Below are 21297 nucleotides of genomic sequence, written 5' to 3' on the forward strand. Positions count from 1 at the left end.
TAATAATATCTTAAAATTGATGCAGGGCCAGATGTAAATCTATCACAGAGTCTGCCCTCCCATTTTCTTCCCAGACCAAATCAATCTCCATAGATAGTCGGCTACATGAATGATATGCTCAGTTGAGCAAAAAATAAAATGCAAAAAGTAATGCTCAGTTTTCACTTTTCCCCATTTGGGGGTGGGGGGTTATTTTTTTAAATTACTGTGTAGTGTTTCTGTCTGATTTTGCCATTATTAATCACACAGTCCAGGGGCTACAGATTCCTCCCATACCTATTGAATAGCCTCTAGGTTGGAATATTTAAATTGAATATGGTTGTGAGACACCATGCTTTGAAGAGACACTGGTTCTATTTTGGGGTGTGGAAGTGTAAAGGGAGGCAGTTTTCGGGTGCCTGTTCATGTGTAGTTAATCCAGGATCTTCTGGGTAAGGAAGTTCTGTGCCTTTTTTCTTGAGTAGCCTGCAAAATAAGTAGAAATAGGAATTGTTGCTTTACAACTGTTGCTATGCTGGGTAAACAACCTATTGTTTCAAAAAGTGGCTTTATTTGAAGTTCATTCTTGTTGATGAGAATTAACTCTTAAATATTCTTATTAAAAATTCCAGTTGACAGCAACAGGGAAACTCTCAGTTGGAAATGATTACCACTTCCTTTTTAAATTACAGTTTTGCAGAAAACACAGGTTTTTTGGGGTTTTGTTTTTTAATTTTCCAGCCTGTTTAAATGTGCGCTTTATGTAAGTTCTTTTGATCATTAAAACTAGCAACTCATTAAATAGGCATACATTGATAAACTAGCATAAGTCTCCATAATGAATTTTACAATTATTGAAACCCTAAATTAGATACGAGTTAATATCTTAAGAACAATTCACTTTATTGCATAAAACTATTTTAGGAAAAGTGTCATGTTCTAAATGTCAAATTCTGATTGTCACCGTCAGTCCGTGTTGACTGAGCAAACATCTGTACACAGTGCCAACAAATGCTGAGTACGTGAATTTGGCATTCAGTGAGCATAAATCTGAATTAGAAAATACTATCATATACACATTAAAGCCCCAAATAGTCTGAAAGTAGTGTGAGCATTCTCATTTTATTCAAATGTAAAGAATCTATTACAGCCTCAACAGACCTTGACTCTTCTAGAGAAAATTATAGAAACTGTGTGGATTCAGCTCTTCATGTAACAGCAAGCACAGATTTCCAAAAGAGGGTGAAACCGCGGGTTCTTGCTCACTAACAGCATTTGTGGTAAACTAGTGGGTGTTTTGAAAATTCTAACACAGCATCATAGCCTGTCGAAGTGTTTTCTAGTTCAGCCCCATTGTTAGTTCTGCTCCCCTGTGAGTTGCGTAGATTGATTGATGACTGTTTTCTTGACAGTTGAGCAAGGCACCCACCATGCGGCTTCTTCTAGGTTCTCAATAAGCAGTTATTGAAAACCAGATGAGGAACAATGTTAAACAGAAAATTTTAAATTTGTAATTCACCTGCCAAAGATTCAACTCAATCTTGAAGGCAAATGGGGACGACAAGGGGCATCCACGCAGCCCTATTATGAAATCACCATATTATTGTCCCTGTTTTATAATGCAGTGGTGGCCAAGGGAAGTTGGATGATTTTTCCAAGTCATGGGAGTACTGAATCGAAAATTCAGGACTCCAGCTAATGTCTGCCTGTTTTTGAGATTATCCCCTTGGTTATTCTTATATCTCTAGTGGAGAAGGGAATTTGCCAGTTATTTTTAAAATATATGGATTTATTTTAGGAGGGAGACATGAGTTGATAATGTGATTCTAGTTATTAATATTTTCAGTTCAGAGAAGTTTACATTTTTAAGACATATGATCTGATTAGGAAAAAAGGCATACAGCCATTCTTAGTAGCATAGGCATTAAATATACCTACATAAAATCCACACTGGTTCAGTAAAGAAAACAGAATTTACTGTACTTGTTGTACAAGTAGTGATTATGTAATCACTCGAAATGAAAACTGTCCATCAGTGCATGAGTGGAAGCACAGAAGAGTTTGGAAGACGGCAGAGGTCCTTTGCTGGCAGTGACGCCCTGCACCCACAGGGCACTCTCAGAGGTCCCCGATTTTTCTGAAATGGACACACACATCAAACTCCATCATTAAGAGTTTCCCTACTTTTAGTACCAGTCACAGACATCTTTCTCTGGACCCTTCTGTCTTTTCCTCGCGGTGGCATGTAGAGAATTAAAGAAACCCCCTGAAACATTCAGGTAAAAAGTTGGAGGTAGAAATGTGTCGAGAAAAATTTGTCTTTGCTTTAGTGTTTGGACCTGTTTATTCCTTTTGATAGAATTAACTGAATCCAGATGATCAATTGCTTCTTTACACTCAAACAAGAGAAATGAAACACCAATTGTTAAGGTTTTTTATTTTATTTAATTAGCTAAACTATGGGTATTTTTTCTTCCAAGCTTTACAGTAGTTTTCAGCCTTATGATTTTTTCAAGTTACAGAAAATAAAACACTTCTCTGAACAGTGATTATTTTTTAAAATCCCTCCTTACCTCCCCCTTTATCCTTTCAGTAGTGTGTCTGCCAACACAAATCTCTTCTCCTTGAAAGTATCGAGCCAGGCTTATTTTTCTAGGAAGATACTTTCTTCATGGGCATCTAACTGACCTTCATTTCACTGGAATGTTCTTCCCAGCCCCAGGTCCCAATACACACTTGGTACTCGCAGGTGGGTCCTGACTGTGGACAGGTGTCCTGGGAGTCAGCAGAGTCGCCAGTCACTGAGGCAAGAGCTGAGCTCTTGTTTGGGGACACAGGCCAGATGGGGTCTGGAATGGCCACCCTTAGGGCTGGGGAAACATCCTTCGCTCCTCCGCAATAGCCCTTATCTCAAACAGGCCTTATCCTTCCCTCTCAATCTCTGTTCTGCCTTGTGTCACTGGAGACATTGACAAATCCTGCAAGGATTACTGACCTGCTACGCAAGTGTCCCCTGCGGCCAGAGCCATCGGAGCCCTTTCTCTTCAGTCACCTGGGGCTTCTCCGGCCCCTCCACTGCCGTGGGGCTCTTGTCCTCACAGGCCTTGTCCTGGCCTCATCCTTAGAGCTGTCCCTGGTGCCCAATTGTCTCCACTCTGGCCTTCTGTACTTGGTGTCCCTGAGACCCTGGCCCCTGTGACCACAGGCAACTTTCTGAAGCTTTCCTGTCATTCTTTGCCTTCCCTGGGTTTAACGTCTCCGCCAGCCTGATTCTCTGCCTGCCCACACCTTCCCAGGTGTACTTAACAGCTCATTGGCCTCCCTTCACCCCTTAAATGTTCCCGGCCCCGGGTTCCTATGACCAGAGATTTTATGATCTCACCAGGTCATCTTGTCAATGCCTGAGACTTCAATCACAACGTTAGTATGGATGATTTTTAAATGGCTCTTCTAAGCTCCAGGCACATGCACCTACCCGCATAGTAGACAAAAAATCTAGGCTTTTGTGAGCTGGGCTCTGCATCTTTCTACTGTTCCCCACTGTCACAGAGCTCAAGTCATTTGCAAAAGTTAAATATGGAACATATGAGAAATGGCTTGTTTTCTAAGCCACTTCCTATTTGTTTTGTAACTCTGGTTATTCGTGTAGGGTCCGCCGGGGTACTTTCTATGGGCACTGCAGAATTATCTTTCTTAAAATAGTTATGCACAGTGTAAAGGGCTTCTGCCAATGTGACCTTTCACCTAGCAAAAGTTCTTATCCAAACTGCATAAACAAATGCCTTTTAGAAAAAAATCTGGTCAAAATCATAATGCTGGGATACGTCAAGGTCATGTGTTGAAATTATGTATGGAGAATGGAGTATTCTGGAGGATAGCTGGAATCCAGAGAATACATGCAAACAACTTAAAAACCCACATCCAGACAGTGATCACTATGTATATCACATTCATATGTATTAGCTTATGTAGTTTTTATAACAGTCTCATGAAATCTGGGGTCAAATATCATCTTCAGCTTTGAGAAGTTAAATGACTTTTCAAGGTCACACAACCTCTAAGTGGGGTTGCTAATCAAAGTGTCCTCCTGTCTGGGTGTGACCTTGTGTCCATCCCTCCTAAGGCACCGAGGCTATGAAAGCAGCTGGAGTTTGAAATGTATACATTTCAGGTGGAATAAAATCCACATTTTATAATTTAGAGATTTCTGTATTTCTTTCTTCAGCCTCATTTCCGTAAGTCTCTCTGTAGCATGGACAGCATGATAAGTGACTATGCTCCCTAAATGTTTTCAATGATCTCCCACTGTTGGTATGACATTGCAGCAAGATGCCAGATCCCGAGGCTCTGGAGTGTGTCATGTCTTCTGCACCGCTCCAATCGCCCTAAAAGTAGCCAACAACACACGTGGTTCGACTGTGGGGACAGTACTACAGACTGATCTCAGCAAGAAGCCACTGGCCAGGGTCCCATTTTCGCCATTGTTACTGATCATGATTTAGATTTCGAGAGCCTTGGGAATTTAAATCCACTCAGGTTTACTTGACAACTCATTGGTACACTTAAATTACACTTTCAATTTACATGGTTTAAAGCCTTGTTTCTTCTGTAGAAGGAAGAGAACTGAAATTCTCCACAAAGAAGACATTCAGAATGAGACTTTGGTTAATCTAACTTTTGAGACGCTAACACACAGTCATGTAAAATTTCCTACCTTATGTTAAGCTTATTACTTTCCTAATACCTTTGTCAACATGGCAGAAACAAAGCTTTATCTAGTCAATGGTAGATGTGGCTTTTTTTCCTTTTAACATAATGAACTTAGAAGAGATCACAAATATGTGTAAAAGTGCTCCGAGGTACAGACGTAATTTGGAATGAAAACCGATTTTACATCTGTGTGTATTCAGTTTATGTGTGACAAGACTTAGCGAAACATTTCTAGCTGTGCTCTTAGATCACAAAGAAATGTATAGCAGGGCCACTTTTTCAGCCCCTGAAATAACCTAAGACTCTGAAATAATTCTTTTTCCTTGAAAACCTTGGTCTGCTAACATAGCTCTGCTCTAGAATCCTTAGTGGGTTATCAGAATTCTAAAGTGTTTTATACCAGTGACATAGGATAAGCATATGGACTGTTGATTAAGTGATAAAGGATATCGATTAGAAGCAAAAGAGTTTTGGGGTCGTGAACATAAAACTTATATCCTGCGTGTAGTAGGCAGCACTCTGCCTAATCATAAAAAGTTCCTCTCCTTTTGGACTCCAGCATTTACCATAAAATGCTGTACAGCATCCATATAATGTTTTCTTCTTTCTGTCCCTTCTTTGTAGTTGTTTGAAATCACGGTGCCTCTCTCTCAAGGCCCCAAACCGATAACGGTCAGTTTTGCCAATCACACTTCCTGCCGCTGCATGTCTAAGCTGGACGCGTACAGACAAGTCCACTCCATCATCCGACGGTCCCTGCCGGCGATGCTGCCGCAGTGAGTATGAGCCGATACAAAATGCTGTCCGTGTAACGCAGTTTATGCAAAGGAGCTTTGTGAAGTCTGCGATAATGTACGTTGCCTCAGACACAGAGGAAGACAGATTTAATAGCACGCCAGGAAAACGGTGTTAAAGAAACAGGGAAGCACACCATACAGACACGGCAGTTCACAAAATAAAAGTAGTATTTCTATGGAATCACACACACCCATCCAACATCCATACTCTTGGTGATTTAGGTGCAACGCTCATAAAATCAGGCATGCCAACTCGTAAGTGAGGTTAAAGCCAAAATCATTTAAGTTTTAAGAAGGTTTTGGCCCAAAACAAAAAATAAATGTAAATAAATTATTTTACATCTATCAGCATCTGATAGATGCTTTTCTTCAATCTCAGTGATTTCTTCTCTATGTATCTATTCATATTTTTATTTCAGCAGGGATCGAATATTCATTAATTACTTCAAACAACTTCCTTTTACTCTTACTTCAAAATAACATTCAAAGGAACACATGTTACTCAGATTTGCTCACCGTTTTTTCATTTGGTAAGTGGTAGCCTAGGCTTCGTTTCATCAGAGGGAAGGACCTGGATAGGGTCTGGAGGGCCGACCCTGCCAGTAGTTCGCGAGGGACCGTTGTGCATTGCCACCTGAGATGGAGCGATGCCCTGCTTCCCATCCCCAGACGAGCAGGCCCCTCTTTGTTCTTTAGGGCGCCTGGTGCATAAGGAGCATGCAGGCGAATTGAAGGGCAAGTTTAAAAAAAATCTTGCATTCTAGGGGACCTGGGAATAAATGGGACACATGAATGGCAGTCCCCCCCCCCCCACTGAGTCTCTGTGCTGCTTTGCTTAGGCAGATCAGAGCCCTCTCTCTCCAGGGACTTCAGGAAAAATGAGAGGGGAGCCTAATGGGAGTGACAGAGCTCTGTTCTCCGTGAACCAAGAAGGCAGAGTTGCAGGCGTCAGCGAAGACGTGGGTGCTGATGCAAGCAGAGATGGCTGTGGCCTGCGGCCCTGAGTGGGCATGCAGCCGTGGGGCGCAGAGGGGACTATTCGCCAGTCCCCCTCCACAGCGCATCCCCTCCAGAGAATCTAGTCATTGTCTGTGCCCGTCAAGACTTGACCGTATTGTCAACTTACACGATTTTACCTAAATCTACCTTATTTTGCTGGATAAGTATGGCAGCTATAACGGGTGCAAAATTGAAGATTTCTTCAATCCCTTTAGTCTGTTATTCTTCACAGCGTTTGCTCATGTGCTTTGAAACCTTGAGTTCACACAGTTGTCATGAATTATTTCTGGTCCTTAGAGCTGGTGTGAATCGCTCCCTTGCCTTCAGTCACTCGATGATTTGGGAGGGAGGGAGCACTGTCTGCTCGGCCGGTGCTCACTTCCGTCGCTGCCCTCCTGGGCCCCTCCATTCTGCACGCATCTCTGATGCAGTGGTCTCAGTTCTGGTCTCCTTGTACCAGACGTTTCTCCTTCTCCTGCGCAAGGTCACAAGTCAGCTTCCCAAGGCATCACTTCATTCTTCTGACCAGAAACTGGCAGTGACTTGCAGCTTTCTCAAAGAAGGGAGCAGAGAGTCCTCACCTCCTTGTTCTGGCATCTTTTCTGCTTTTGTTCTCCCCTCTTTCCCCAGCCTGTGTTTCACAAAGTCAGGCTCATTTCCTGCGCTGTGTCCCATTTCCACGCTGGCCCTGGTCCTGTCTTTCCTGCCTTTCCAAAGCCTGAACTATTTCTTGAAGTTCAGGTCAAGGTCTTTCTCCTGCATTCATCTTGTCCAGATGCCATGGCCACCTTTGCTTCTTGAATCCGCATAGCACTTTCTGCATTTACCTTGACCTTGCACAGATTTACAGGGTCTGTAAATGTGGCAGGTACAACTGGACTATGAGAGTGTTTCAGGGAGGTTGGTGTTCTCCACGACATCCAGCTAATTACACCGAAAAGTAATTGAGCCATTACTATGCTTTAAATATATTGTCTCATATAATAACCACAAACATGATCCATGAAATTAGTAGTGGTAGTAGCAGCCTTATTTCATAGATGAAGAAGATTTGGGGGCTAAACAATACGCTCACTGATCAGACGTTGCTCTTTAAATAAAACAACTCATTTATCTTTACGTATTCCAGCACTTGCGTATTTCACTCATGTTTCCATTGTTTCCCATTCACTTTACTGCACACGGTTTGAGGCATGAAGAGACAAACAAGAGTAAAAAGACCCTGGGCCTTAGAAGAAGCCGGGTCTAGACTTGAATTCAGGTCCACCACCACCAATGAGCCCTTAGAGATCGGGTATTTCAGGTCTCTGAACCTCAACTTACTTCTACAGAAAGTGTCAGGATGTAAAGAGAATTGAATGCTTGTCTAGTGCTGAGCACAATGTCTCGTATCTAAGAGATTCTCATACAGGGCAGATGCACTCTTCCCGCTAAGATTGACATCTGACTCCTCTCCTTGTCTCTGTGTTTTTCAGTGTAGGTTTTTTTTTTTGCCACTAACTACCATCAGAAATGCATTTTATATTTCAAGCCAGTGCACACATATCTATGTGTGTGTAATAAATATACATATAGTTTTAAAGTAGACAAATCCTTACGCGGAAAGACACTGGAGACCTTGGGATCGACATATTAGGATAACAAGGAAGGAGAAGGTACATTGATAATATTAAAAGGACAGGAATAGGAGTTTGGAAAGGATTTAGTTTTTCACGTGTAGTTTGAGTGTCTGTAAGAAATGAAAGTGGCCGTTCAGCAGGCAGTTGGATGTGGGGCTGGGAGAATGGGGGCGGGAGGTGTTCGCTCATTTGGTAGCTAGGAGCGTATAACTGATAGTGAGAGCAATTGGAAGGGATGAACCCAACCAAGGAACATAGAGGAAGTAAGCAGAGAAAATGGGACCAGGGGAAGCATCAATATTAAGAAAAGTGTTAGAGAAACAATTGTCTGTGCAGGGGACTGAGAAAGAGTTATTAGAAAAAAATGAGGACTAAAAACTGAGAGAGAGAAATATTACAAAATTCAGAAGCTAGTACAAGAGCCAACCAGAGTGCCGAGACAGAGGAATGGAAGGTGACCAGCTATTAGAAAAAGCTCCAGAATGACTCTGTTAGCCAAAGGACACAAAATAAAGATAACATTGCCCTTGACTGATAATCTCCCACGTGCTTGGCAGAGAGGGAGAGTGTGTTTGTGGAAGAAGGAGAAGAAACGAGAACAGAGATTGATTCCAAAAGACATCTGAGAACCCGAATCATCGGGGTTAAGTAACTTTCTCCACCATCACGGGACTACAATGCTCATTTCGGAGATTCAGACTGTATTTTCAGTCAGTTCATTTCTTTGCAGTTGCAGTCATTCTTGCATTGTTAGCCTGGTTCAATTAGAAAACTTCAAGCATTTGTTAAAAGACAACAAAAGCAAAAATGACATATCTGTCTGCCCCAAGTCAGAATTTACCATTTTTTCCATGTTTACTTACAATACAACCCAAAGGACCAAGTCACCATTCTTTTTCTTTTTACTTTTATTGTTGACACTATTACAGACACCCCTACCCCTTTTGTGCCCTTCCTCCTCACCGTTGCCGCCCCCTCTGGCCCTCCCCGCACTCATGTCCGAGTCCAGGGGTGATACATAGACGTTCTCAGGCTAATCCCTGCACCTTCTCCTACCCGGCCCCCACTGGCCCCCTCCCCTCTGACAACTGTCAGTCTGGTCCAAGTCACCATTCTTAATCCTCCAGTGCCGGAAGTAATCACTACCAGAAATTGTATTATTTTCATCCATGCTCTTCTAGTTTTATGGAATACAGATGTGTTAACACGCCACAAGAGATTGTGTAGTACAGCTTTGAGCGACCAGCATTTTTTATGTTACAATGGCGACCTTGCCTTTTTCTCTCAGCAGTATGGTTTAGTCATATTGACGTCTGTAGGTCCAGTTTGTTCATGAAGTAGCTGTGCAGTATCCCACTGTATAAATACATTGACAGAACAGTCATGCTTACTCTGTGACAGCGCACTACAGGGAGGGCCATCTAATTGCATATGAGGAGGAGAGTAAAATGTCACAGGTGAGAGAGGAACGCACGGAAGTTAATTTATCAGGTGGTAATTGTATTGGTTAGTTACTTGGTCATCATTGTCAACATCCCTAAGGGTTTCCTAAAAGAATTAGCCCATTCTGGGGGCAATGAATAGACAGGGATAATTTAATTGGGTTGCAATCTTAATTCATACATCTATTCTCCATTTTCATGTAACACCATCCAATGAATGCCTGTTGATGTGAATCAATTCACCATTGATCTCAGGTAAGAGATTGCAGACCCTGAAGCACGGTTTTTCTAAAAGGAAGCTCACTGTGCTATAGAGTGAGTCTGCCAGTGGTCTGTCTGCTCTGTGCCCCCTAAAACACAATAACCAGCATCCCCGTGGTTTGCTGACTGACAGGCAGAAATCACAGCAAAGAGCACGTGACTGGGAAGATCCATCAGTACACCCTCTGCACTGAGGTTGTGTCTGTGAGGTCACCCGAAAGTGGGAACTATTACATCAGAAATGTTGTGACGCTTAATGTCAAGTCCAACCAAAACACATCGATGATGGTATTTAATAAATGTTCATGTTATTAGACTAAATCTATCAGTTCTTTTTTTAATTATTAATAGAATGTTTTAGCAGTTTTAGTGTTACAGAAACACTGAGCAGAAAGTATAACGTTCCTATTTAACCCCCCAACCCCCTCCCCGGTAGCCCTTATTATTAGCGTCTTGCATTAGGGCCATATGTTCATTACAAGTGATGAGCCAGTATCAACTCATTCCTAACTAAAACCCATACTTTCCATTATGATCTTTTGGTTGCACATTGCATGGATCTTGACAAATGTACAATTACAGTACCATATAGAATATCTCACAGTCCCCCAAACCCCCTGTTCTACCTGTTCAGCCCTCCCTCCCTCCCTCCAAGCCCCAGGCACCAACCAGCATTCCGCCGTCATAGTACTCTCTCATGCCCCCAACCCATGTTCTTTATTGTCATTTTTTGGTTTGGTTTTATTGTTTTTCTGTTACTGAAGTGTGGCTGTGACAAGGTCATGAGAGCAGTAGCTATCATCGAAGGACCTTCCACTGAATTCTTGGTTACTTACCTTTATTTAATTCTGTTAGTTCCAATTAAACACAGAAATAAAAACTGCCAAGCTGATCAACACAGTAACTGCTAAATTCCCCTCTTTTCCACCTACCACACTTTTCCACTTTGTATATCCAAGCAGGCAGATTCAAAGTAAATGCAGGACAGTGGAAAACACAGGCTTCTCGACTTCTCTGCTCCCCTGGGCTGCTGTGGCCCTGTGATAGCAGCACCCTGCTCAACAGCAAACAGCCCGGACTCGGCCAGCCGACTGGCAACCAAACGGGGTGACTCCTGATTTACAGCCAGGTCTCAGCGGGCAGCTGAGCTTCTGTGTATGGCGAGTTACTGCTTTAAAACCATCATGTCTAGTCACACAAAAAGTGAAGGATTTGATTTATAAACCCATTTTTCGCATTAATGCAAACTGTTTTATTAGCCTGTCAGTGATTACACCTGGAAAAGTTGTTAAAACCATGGAATTTTTATCTATCAGTCCTGCTTTCCCTCTATTCCCTTCATATCCTGCCCATCCCTGACTCCGTCTACCGTTCTTCAGTCAAGAGGCTCATGGAACATAAGCAAACAGTAACATAAACAGACAGAAAGCACAAATTAATGTGAAATCAATAATAACATAAAAAAAGATAAATATGTACATTTAATTGAGATATATCTCTGTTATGTATGTTCCTTTTGTTTTAGACGATTAGTACAGAACCTGAAAATGAATGTGGTTCTGATTTCTGTGTGTAGTACTAGAGATGTTATTTAGTAATGTTGTTTATATTTAGCCACTTTCTATTTCACATTAACCACTCTTGCAAAAATATAAGCAAATCCATGCCTGTGTAGATGGTCAAGCATATTCAAGGCCTATCACGATGAATCCAATAAGAACACCATTCAAAAGATTTGGGAATAGCACTGTGGAAACTTATTCCCAGGGCTCTGTGATTGTGATAATGAAGGAGTATGGTTGCCCTCCCAGAAGTTGTTCCAATGGCAGACTTGAGCAAGAAGGGCCTGGATTGATGCTGTCCCAGAATATTGTAACTGCAGGCTGGAGTCATGCAAATCACAGTGGTTCAGATGACATCAACCGCTGGCTTTTAGGAACTCAGAATTCTGTTTGATAGTTATCGAAAATGATCAATATGGTCAGAGTTCCCCTCTTTGGTTTTCTTACTGGAATACAGAGCATCTTACTGGGTGCCCCATTGAAGGCTTGAAGATGCTCTAAAGGGTATAGAGAGCTGGTAGTGCCTGCTTTCAAAGGGATGTTTCAGGATCCCGTTCCACATTTAACGAGACTTAGAATACGTGGGCCATAGGAGCTACGTGGTGGGCAGAACTTGCATCTGTTGGGTCGTTGAGAAAATTACTTATTAAAGAAGCTGCCAATGAGAGTAACTGATTAATAGCACAGTTCCTCTCCAAAGAACAAATTTGCTTTTTAAAAAAGCCAGTGAGTGCTACAAGTTGCATTTGCATTCAATTAATGTTAACATTCATTTGCAGTGATCCATGAGATATTTAGTAAAGCAGGTCAACAGTAGTTTACTGTAAATCAAGATGCAGTTAACTTTTTCTCAATTAGAACTGTATGACAAAGATTATAGTTCTTGGGAAAGGGGTGACATTTCAGCTCAGTTCCAAGTAGTGCCACATGTAAGGTCTTTCTCCCTTACATAGGGATTTGGGGAGTCAGGGAATTTCCAAATACATAACAGCTCCAATGCCAAAAACACAGATGATGAGGATCAAAAAGTTCATATTCCCCAAAGTCCCCTTGCAATGCTCACAGTACAAGAGCTAGTAATCATCACCCGGCATGTACAGTATATTCTAACAGAGAACATTTGGAGCATATTAATCTTTTACAATTTCAAAGGAGAGATAAGTGGCAAAATAAGATTGATTTTTATCATTAAAGCATTGTTCTCTAACACATTTTTGTCCTCTAATTGTAAGTAAATATCAATAACCATCAAATCAGCCTAATAAAGTTTTAAAATAATTATTGAAATGACTCTTAGCAAAACATCTCTATCCTTCACACAGATTATAAGCAGCACTGTCGTTTTGCTTGTGGGTTTGTGGGCGGGAAAGGGACAGTAGGAAACTCAGTTTATTTACATATGATTCTCAGTATATGTCTTCTTACCGGTAATTGCACAATCCAATTTGTTTTCCAAAATGTCTTTGAGTCAGTGTTTTATAAATACAAAATAACTAACTTGTAAACATGGTAATATGTTACACATTAATATTCATCACAAAATTTTAATAGGATAAATGTACTTTGAAGATTAAGACAAATGGGATAGGATTGTGCTAAATCTTCTATCCACCAAGAAAACATTTCCTTTCGTTCTAAAATGACAGTATTTTGGAAAGTGTGTCTCCAACTTTTTTAACATGAGAAGCTTTAAATGGTAAAAACTTGTGACTCATGTTCAGAGCAGGGAAGCTTCTAAGTAATTATGAAAATGCATTTCATCCAAATATATGTTTCTCTAATTAAATGGTATATAGTAGGGTTTCAAATTTCGATTTTTAAATATGTGCTGACATTGATGAGTAGTAGTTTCTTATTTTTGGCAGTTTCTGAAGTCATATTTTTCTAGAAATTTACGTTTTAAGAATATTAAAAACTTGCCCTGGCTGGTACAGCTCAGTGGATTGAACATGGGCCTGCAAACTAGAGGATTGTGGTTCGATTCCCAGTCAGGGCACATCCCTGGGTTGCAGGTCAGTTCCCAGCAGGGGACACATGAGAGGCAACCATACATTGATGTTTCTCTCTCTCTCTCCTTCCCTTCCCCTCTAAATATAAATAAAAAATTAAAGTATTTAGTTTACCTTGAACAAACCATAGTTAGCAATATGAGGGTTAAGTGGGCACAGTGTTTACCGTACGACACAATTGAGTGTTTTTCTGAAAGTTCTATCTTTATTCAACATGAAGTGCAAAAACTAAGGAGTTAGTACAGACAGATGAAGTTATTATTTCATTCTACAAAACTAGATATCTTGCTTTGTATGACATTTCCAGAAATACAGTCTTACACTTATTCCTACATTTGTTTCTACACACAGTCTATACATTTAAACTTATATTTTTGAAGACATTGAAATAGTAGAGAGAAAAATACAGTTTTCCCTTCCTACATGCAGGGAAATTGTTTTATTTCCACACCTACTTCGAATGAACAGCTGTGTGCTTATTTGGAGTCTCCACACAGACTCGTGAAGGCACATCCCTGCGGTTGGAAATCTCACTGTTCATCAGTCCACTGGGGCTAGTGAATCACATGATTCCTGACACTCTTTTTGGCCATTTCAATAGCTTAGATAGAGGGCTTTGTCACTTTTCCGAGGGAAGGAAGGAACAAATGAACTGGAATAACAAAAACCATGGTCTTTCTGGTGGAGTGTCCAGTGGGAACTTTGTATTAATGGACCCTTGACAGCTATGGCCATCTGTGCCTCAGAAAAACAGTCAGTAAAGGTACCTGTATAAGAAGGTTTCCCATAGAATTCGTTGAAAAAACCAAGTTGGAAACAACTTCAATCACTACAAATGCGGGACTAATAAAATCAACAATAATACATTCATTTTGTGGACTGCTGCAACCCCTACAAATAACAGAGCAGAACTTCACGAGATGACACACGAAGGTGTCCATAATGTTTGTTTAGTGGAAAAGGAAATTTCAGAGTGATATGAAAGGCTTTGTCCCATGTTTTCACAAACCAGAACACTGTGATTATACAAATTTATGCCTTTGCCTTGAAGAGGTCAAAGTCTGGAGGGATACAAGGTCACACCATGGACATCGGCCATCGCTGGGATTAGTATCTGATAGCAGGTGTGGACGGAGGCTTTTCTCGAGGGAACACCATGCTTCATTTCCTATGCCCCTGCATCATTTTAGAGTGTCTTGTACTAGCGTGTGTTGATGTTGTGACACAGAGGTGACAGATTCTGCCTTCTACATGCCAGTTACACTAATGTTGACTCATCTGTGTCCCCCAAGGTGTCTCGCCGCCAACAAGACATGCCCAACAAATTACACGTGGAATACCCATGCCTGCAGGTGCCTCACTCAGCAAGACTTTTTATTTGCCTCTAGTGCTGGAGACGGTAAGCAGAATGGTGGGTTTTTTTTCTTAAGATTTTATTTATTTTCAGAGAGGGAGGAAGGGAGGAAGAAAGAGGGAGAGAAACATCAATGTATAGTTGCCTCTCATACACCCCCTACTGGAGATATATTCCCGAACCCAGGCATATGCCCTGACTGGAATCAAACCAGCGACCCTTTGGTTCACAGGCCAACACTCAGTCTACTGGGCCACACCAGCAGGGCCAGAATGGTGTTTTTTAAGACTAAATGCCAAGGGTCTCTATTGTGATTAACAGACACTGCAGTGTTGGTCACATGCATGATACTGAGGTCATTGTACCCTGAGTTAAGTCGCTATGCGATAGGGCCTTTGTGGCCTCACATTGATATTAGGTCGAACTCCTTTGTAAAGCAACATCCCGTGATTGTGCACAGCCTTATAATGAAAAATCTAGAAGGGGAGACACTCTCCCTGCCTGTAACTGCTTCCCACCATGCCCAGCACCACGTGAAGCGTAGTAAGATGTCCCACCTGTGTTTGTCTAGACTCGGCAGATGGATTCCACGACATCTGTGGACCTAACAAGGAGCTGGATGAAGAGACTTGTCAGTGTGTCTGCAAAGGGGGGCTTTGGCCTTCCAGCTGTGGACCCCACAAAGAACTGGACAGGGACTCATGCCAGTGTGTCTGTAAAAACAAACTTTTCCCCGCCTCGTGTGGGCCCAACAGAGAATTTGATGAAACCACATGTCAATGCATATGTAAAAGAACCTGCCCGAGAAATCAACCCCTCAACCCCGCAAAATGCGCCTGTGAATGTACAGAAAATCCACAGAAATGCTTCTTAAAAGGAAAGAAGTTTCAACATCAAACATGCAGGTAAGAAATCTTCATAAATTGTATTTATTTCTCTCCCCTGGAAACAGTTTTCTCAGCTAAAAGCCGTCTTCTCAACCCAAGTATCAGCTGCTTGTTGTTGGCATGAGAACGGTAAGTTCTGGAAGGTGAATTCTGATGTGTTTTAACCAGTGTCAAACTTCCGTGAGACAACGTTTGCTCCCAAAAAGCAGGACGTGGGCCCTGGAAACCCAAACCAGATCCACACTCGGAATATGCTCCGAGTCCCCGTCCCGGAGGCGAGGACAGTGCCTGTCAACACTCGGGGGGCAGGCGCCTGTGGAGCATTTCCAAGTGCAGCCAGGCAGGGCCCCCCGGCCCCCACCGAAACTGAGGTCCCATCAGAGCAGGACAGCTCTTCTAAGTGAAGATGACTTTGTCCAAATTTATAAAGGGTAGGACAGGGCCACTTGCTGTGGAATTGAATCTAAACATAAGAATATGTCAGCAAAGCATTCAGGGGAATTCGAGAAATGAACTAATGTGCTGTTTAAGGTCACGCAGGACTCATTCCCTAAGCCTTGATTGTTTTCCCTTCTTCACCAAGAAAAACAAATGAGGCTTTGGACTCAAACCCTTTTGATGTGGGTCCTGAGCTGCTTACTCTCTAACCCGAGAGCGAGGTGGTCAGCGGGGGAAGCCAGATGGTCCTTTGGGCAGGTCCTCCCACACTCCTTCAAGGAGGCCCGCCAGTCTTGCCTCTCCTCTGGTGACCTTAAAACCTTAATGCTGTTGTCCTTTCCCTCAATTTATGACAGTTTCTGAACATCTTCTGTCTTATCAGCATCTCCCTGCGATGCAGAGTGCCCTTAGTGACCAAGAGCTGTCTTCCTTCCGTCCTGAGTTGGTCTAAGGCTTTTGTGTTCACCTCTTTCTACTTAAAATGTGTTGACTACTAAATTTGTAAGATCACCCAGGTTTCCCGTGTACAGTGTCATAATACATCATCAGTGTGTTGCATTGTGGCTCGTCACCCATTGTCTAGTCTCTTGCTGTCACCCTATGTTTGTCCCCACCTTCTGCCCCTCTGGTAACCACCCATTAATTCACCTCTTTCATCTCTAAATTCTCCACCAGCTGTCATGGGGTTTATGCCCGAGGTTCCACGATAAGCTTCTGCTTAAGGTGTCCCTAGACTCTTCATTGCCAATTCCAGTGGACGGTCTGGTCTTTATGTAAGCCGTCCTCTCTGTAGCCTAAGCTTTCTTCTGTTTTTTCACTGACGTAACATCATCCTTTCCTGGTGTCTTTGAGTTTCCAGATGTTTGTGCTTCATCACCTTCCCTGACTCCTCTTCTTCTCTTCCGTCCACTCTTTAAAGACGGTGATAACACCCGTTCCTGGGGTGACTGGTCACATGACCCGACACTTGCATTGTAACTTACATTTATAATTTAGTGTCTGCGCTCACCCATTCATCATTCTCTTTTCCTCAGTCAGTAAAGTGCCCACCTTTTTGATTCTTGAAAGTTTTGTGCTCTCATCTTAATTTATATTTCTGATGATCTGTCTATACTTGCATTTTAGCTGCTACCTAGAGATTTCAATGAATCGACGTATATCATTGATGTCTTTTTCATTGTTTCAGGATACCTTATAAAGAGCCTTTTCTTCTCTTTAGAATATTTTAAGCAATAACTATATTGTAATTTTACTTGCAAATCCCTACTCTACCAGAATATTTCAAAACTTCAGAATATAGCTATTAAATCTTATTAAACAATTTTGTGTACTGAATCTTCTTGAGTGAACCTACTTAGAATATATTGAAAAGCTTAAAATTTTTATGCTTCCATGGTCTAAACAGCAATTCTATTTTTCTCCTGAATTCTTATATTAATTTAGTCAAAAAGATTTCTATCATTGTATTTCTCCTAATCCTACATGCATTGTTTCAGAAAGATTTTTCAACTACTGCTACTTTCTCTATGTTCATTCTCCTATAAGTGTGTACTTCTAGGTTTCATGTATACATTGAAGCAAAAAATAATATACCATATTTTTCTGACCACAAGATGCACCTAGGTTTTAGAGGAAAATAAGAAAAAAAAATTGAAGCAAAAAATATGGTAAAATATTTAATAATATAAATAGCATAATATTTCACCAGTGTAAATGTAAACAGAACTCAACAGCAGCATTAACAACCATTATTCTTCCCAAGCTTTGGGGAGAAAATGTGCATCTTATACTCTGAAAAATACGTTTCATACATATAAATATGTTAAAAATATTTATACTCATTTTTTCTCATTATTACTCCAAAATTGTGGTGGGTAGAGTATATATCCTTTGGTCCATTGCCTTAATCAGCAACTTTCATTGCTCACTGACAATTATATTTTTAGTGAAGGAATTACAGTGGTCTTCTAAAACTGCATTTGTATTTAGAAGTTAAAAAATAATGTTTTAACTACATGTGCTGTCTTTTCTGAAGCACAAGCAATGAAATTATAAAATCACATTTGTGGTTTTTCTGAAGTGCATGTTGAATTTCCCTGTTGGGTCATTCACACTTTTCCTTGGATCTCCATTTCCATTCCCACATGTTAAGCAAACGCATGCTCCAACCCCTCCCCCCCTAAAAACGAGTCATCTTCAAATAAGGCTCCCACTCCTCAGAGCAACAGGGCTGTGCATGCACTTGGCTGTTTGATCATTCCTTCTTCACCACTGCCAGAAACTGGGAGTCTAGCGGAGGAGGAGGGGCCCCCACGGTGACCTGGTCCCTCCCTTTGCACATGCAGCCAAGGTGGAACAGGATGGCTGGGTTCAGTCTCTGCGAAGCCTGAGTTCACTACAAGTCTCAGACGCGAGTGAAGTCTGCCTTACTTACAGGATCACTGAGCAAGCAGACCTTAAATAGATGCTTCCAACATTCCCATTTCTCTTAGGAAGCAGAGAGCACTTCAAAAGCCTTAACGCTGACGGCTTCTCATTCCCCCATTTGTTATATCAGCAATCGGGACACTTCAGGGTGGGGGGGGTTTCCATTCCTCTTCAACTTTGTGATTGTAAACGTGAACTTTAACAACTTACAAACCTATAAACCCAAGGACAATTTTATGACAAAATGAGTCACTTCGTCCTAGTTTAAAATTCAGAAAACACGAAAGTGTTTTTGCAGCGTGACGGGTTCCTCGCCTTGGTCTTTACAAAAGTGTGCATCTCTGCGTTTTCCCAGTTGTTACAGACGGCCGTGTGCAAACCGACCGAGGCACTGTGAGCCGGGACTCTCCTTCAGTGAAGAAGTGTGTCGCTGTGTCCCAGCATACTGGAAAAGGCCACACGCGAACTAAGGCTGGACTAGTTTCCAGTCCGCCGCATCTCTGCCGTGGAAACCTGAGCTGCCCCTTTCGAACTGTGTGGGGACAGAGAGACCTCTGTGGGGCCGTGGTGACAGGGACGGGAGTGGAGGATTCCTGAACCACGGGGTCGCCGTCATGGAAACGGGCTCGGACTCATCTGCCAAGGGCCTCTCATAAACACTGGTTTTCCGCCAAGGACCCAACAGCCCAGGTTTTCCTGTTATGGTTTAAAAAAAAAATAATGACTATATAATTTATTTCCACTAAAAAATATTGTGTCTGCATTCATTTTTATTGCAATAACAATTGGTAAAGCTCACTGTGATCAATATTTTTATATCATGCAAAATATGTTTAAAATAAAATGGAAATTGTATTATAAGCCGCTAAGTTCAGCCCATTAGCATCCTTACCCTATAAGCAGAATTTGCCGTTGCAGAACATGCATCCCCCCCGCCCTTGTTCTTCCTCTCTAACTAGATGTCAGGCCGGCATTGCCTCGAAAATATGCAAGCCTATATAAGAAAGTTCCCCAGGGATAACAGTTGCTATCATATTTTATTCCAAGTTATCTCTTAATCTATATATCATGATTCAAAACATTTTAGCACATGGTACTCTTGAATGTAGAACCCAGTGAATCAGTCTGGGACAGGCCACCTTCTCAGACAGTCTGCTTCCTGAGGACCACCACATGACTGAGCTCTGCAGTGCACAGGGAGAATTCCCACTGAACTTCCAGTGAGAGCCCTCAGGATGTGGCCAACCATTTTTAGTTTTGATACACTTTTAAATTCCATTAATTGTTCAGCTATTTTTTTAAAACTAAGTTTGGAATGAGCCCCTGAGGCATGTAAGGAATATTAGAACCTGATATGACTATTACAAGTTATCAGCTTAACTGTCATCTAAACTATGCGTTGACAATTAGTTTCTCGGAAGATATGGGTAAGCCAAAAGATTACTAAGCCAAATATTAAAGCGTGAAGCATGCCAGAAAAAAAAGTTTAATTTGTCCCAGGAGATGTAATAATTTTGGTCAGAAGCAAAAGTAACATGGACAAAGATAATGCATCGCCAGAGATACTTGCAACTTTACGTGGACTGTAAAAATCTCACTGTACTCCATGGTAATAATTGAAATTTTGTGGTGCCACTTTAAAAGGTGGCCTGGAGATAAAGTTTAACAATCATAGAGTATTAGCATAGAGTATTAGCAAGGCTGACACAGTGAAAGTGTCCATCAACTCTCCGAGAGCCTCCAGAATCCAGTCCACCTGCAGGGTAAAGACAAGGAAACATGGGAAATTCGCAGTGCCGGTCACTACATCAGAATCTCGGGAAGTTTGTAAACAGAGTTTTATGTCTAGAAATCTAGTGCTGCCTACTTCGGTGAGAAGGTTCAAGGAGAAAAAAAAAAAAAACATTTTGGTATGCAGTTGTATAAGGTCTAGCTTCCAGACTTTCTTTTTTTGGAAAGGGGTTTTGACATTGGCTAACTGGTTGAGTGAAACAGATTCCAGCATGAGAATTTCTAAAAATAGCCTGGTTCTCCCGATCCACACTAACTGCAAACAGAAGTATGAGTGCTGATCCCAGACAGCCTTCCAGGGCATCCCAGCGTGCACCTCTCTAAGGGAAGGAGGCAAGGTCACGCCCTCCGGTCTTCCTCCGGAATCCCTGCTCTGAAGGGATTCTCCACATGGGTAGGAGAAAGGCAGCAGACATGAGTGAGAGGTCAGGCAATGGCCGCTGTTTGGGTGTGTTGCCAGAGGTCGCAAACTCCTTACCTACGACGAAGTTCCGATGTTCACCTTCCAGCGCACTGCGGCCCTGCTGGGTGGTCCCCTAGGAGCTGGACTTTCATTGCAAGTTTGTTCAGAGGATGCTGTTCAAAGGAGTTGAAAATGAGAATGCCGTAAAAAATAGTACATTGCTTTGCTATAGCAGAAGAGGGAGCATTGATATGTCTGATTTTTATAGGAGTTCCAGAAAGTTCTGAATAAATCCAATTTTTGTATCCTAAAAAATGCATATAGTACACCCAGAAAACTGTTTGAGAGAATCAGCAATACTTAGCTTTATAAAGTGATTACTGGTTTATCTGTTCTTGAATTTTTTATATGTTGGATATTTTTTAAGAGGGGAATAGTTCTCTGTTAACCTGTGTAGTCAGTGCAATTTGGTGGTCTGAAAATCTTTACGAAACCAAAGGTTCACACGCTCTTTTCCATTTGTTCCATAGAAGAACTCAGTGCTTAGAAAAACACGGTGGAGAGGGAGCCCAGGACTGGGAATGACAGACCAGGTTCTTGATCCCGACTCCTCGGCTGA

At 41.8% G+C, this 21297-nt stretch overlaps 1 protein-coding gene across 5 annotated transcripts in view; it reads left to right on the top strand.

Annotated features, from left to right (window-relative positions):
- VEGFC (vascular endothelial growth factor C) overlaps window positions 1–19353 on the top strand; it is a 353484-nt gene extending 334131 nt beyond the window's left edge. For 4 of the 5 annotated variants that reach the window (XM_053659877.1, XM_037146548.2, XM_053659879.1 and 1 more), the window contains 4 exons: window positions 5314–5465; window positions 14671–14789; window positions 15304–15637; window positions 18840–19353. In XM_053659877.1, the coding sequence (XP_053515852.1) occupies window positions 5314–5465; window positions 14671–14789; window positions 15304–15637; window positions 18840–18954 (720 nt within the window). In that variant the 3' untranslated portion in view covers window positions 18955–19353. The remainder of the gene's footprint in view (window positions 1–5313; window positions 5466–14670; window positions 14790–15303; window positions 15638–18839) is intronic. The other variant, XM_037146549.2, reaches the window with a different exon arrangement.
- The last annotated feature ends 1944 nt before the right edge of the window (window positions 19354–21297 follow it).

This window comes from Artibeus jamaicensis, unplaced genomic scaffold (assembly GCF_021234435.1).
Source record: "Artibeus jamaicensis isolate MK-2021 breed Jamaican fruit bat unplaced genomic scaffold, CSHL_Jam_final scaffold_833, whole genome shotgun sequence".
Classification (NCBI taxonomy): domain Eukaryota; kingdom Metazoa; phylum Chordata; class Mammalia; order Chiroptera; family Phyllostomidae; genus Artibeus; species Artibeus jamaicensis.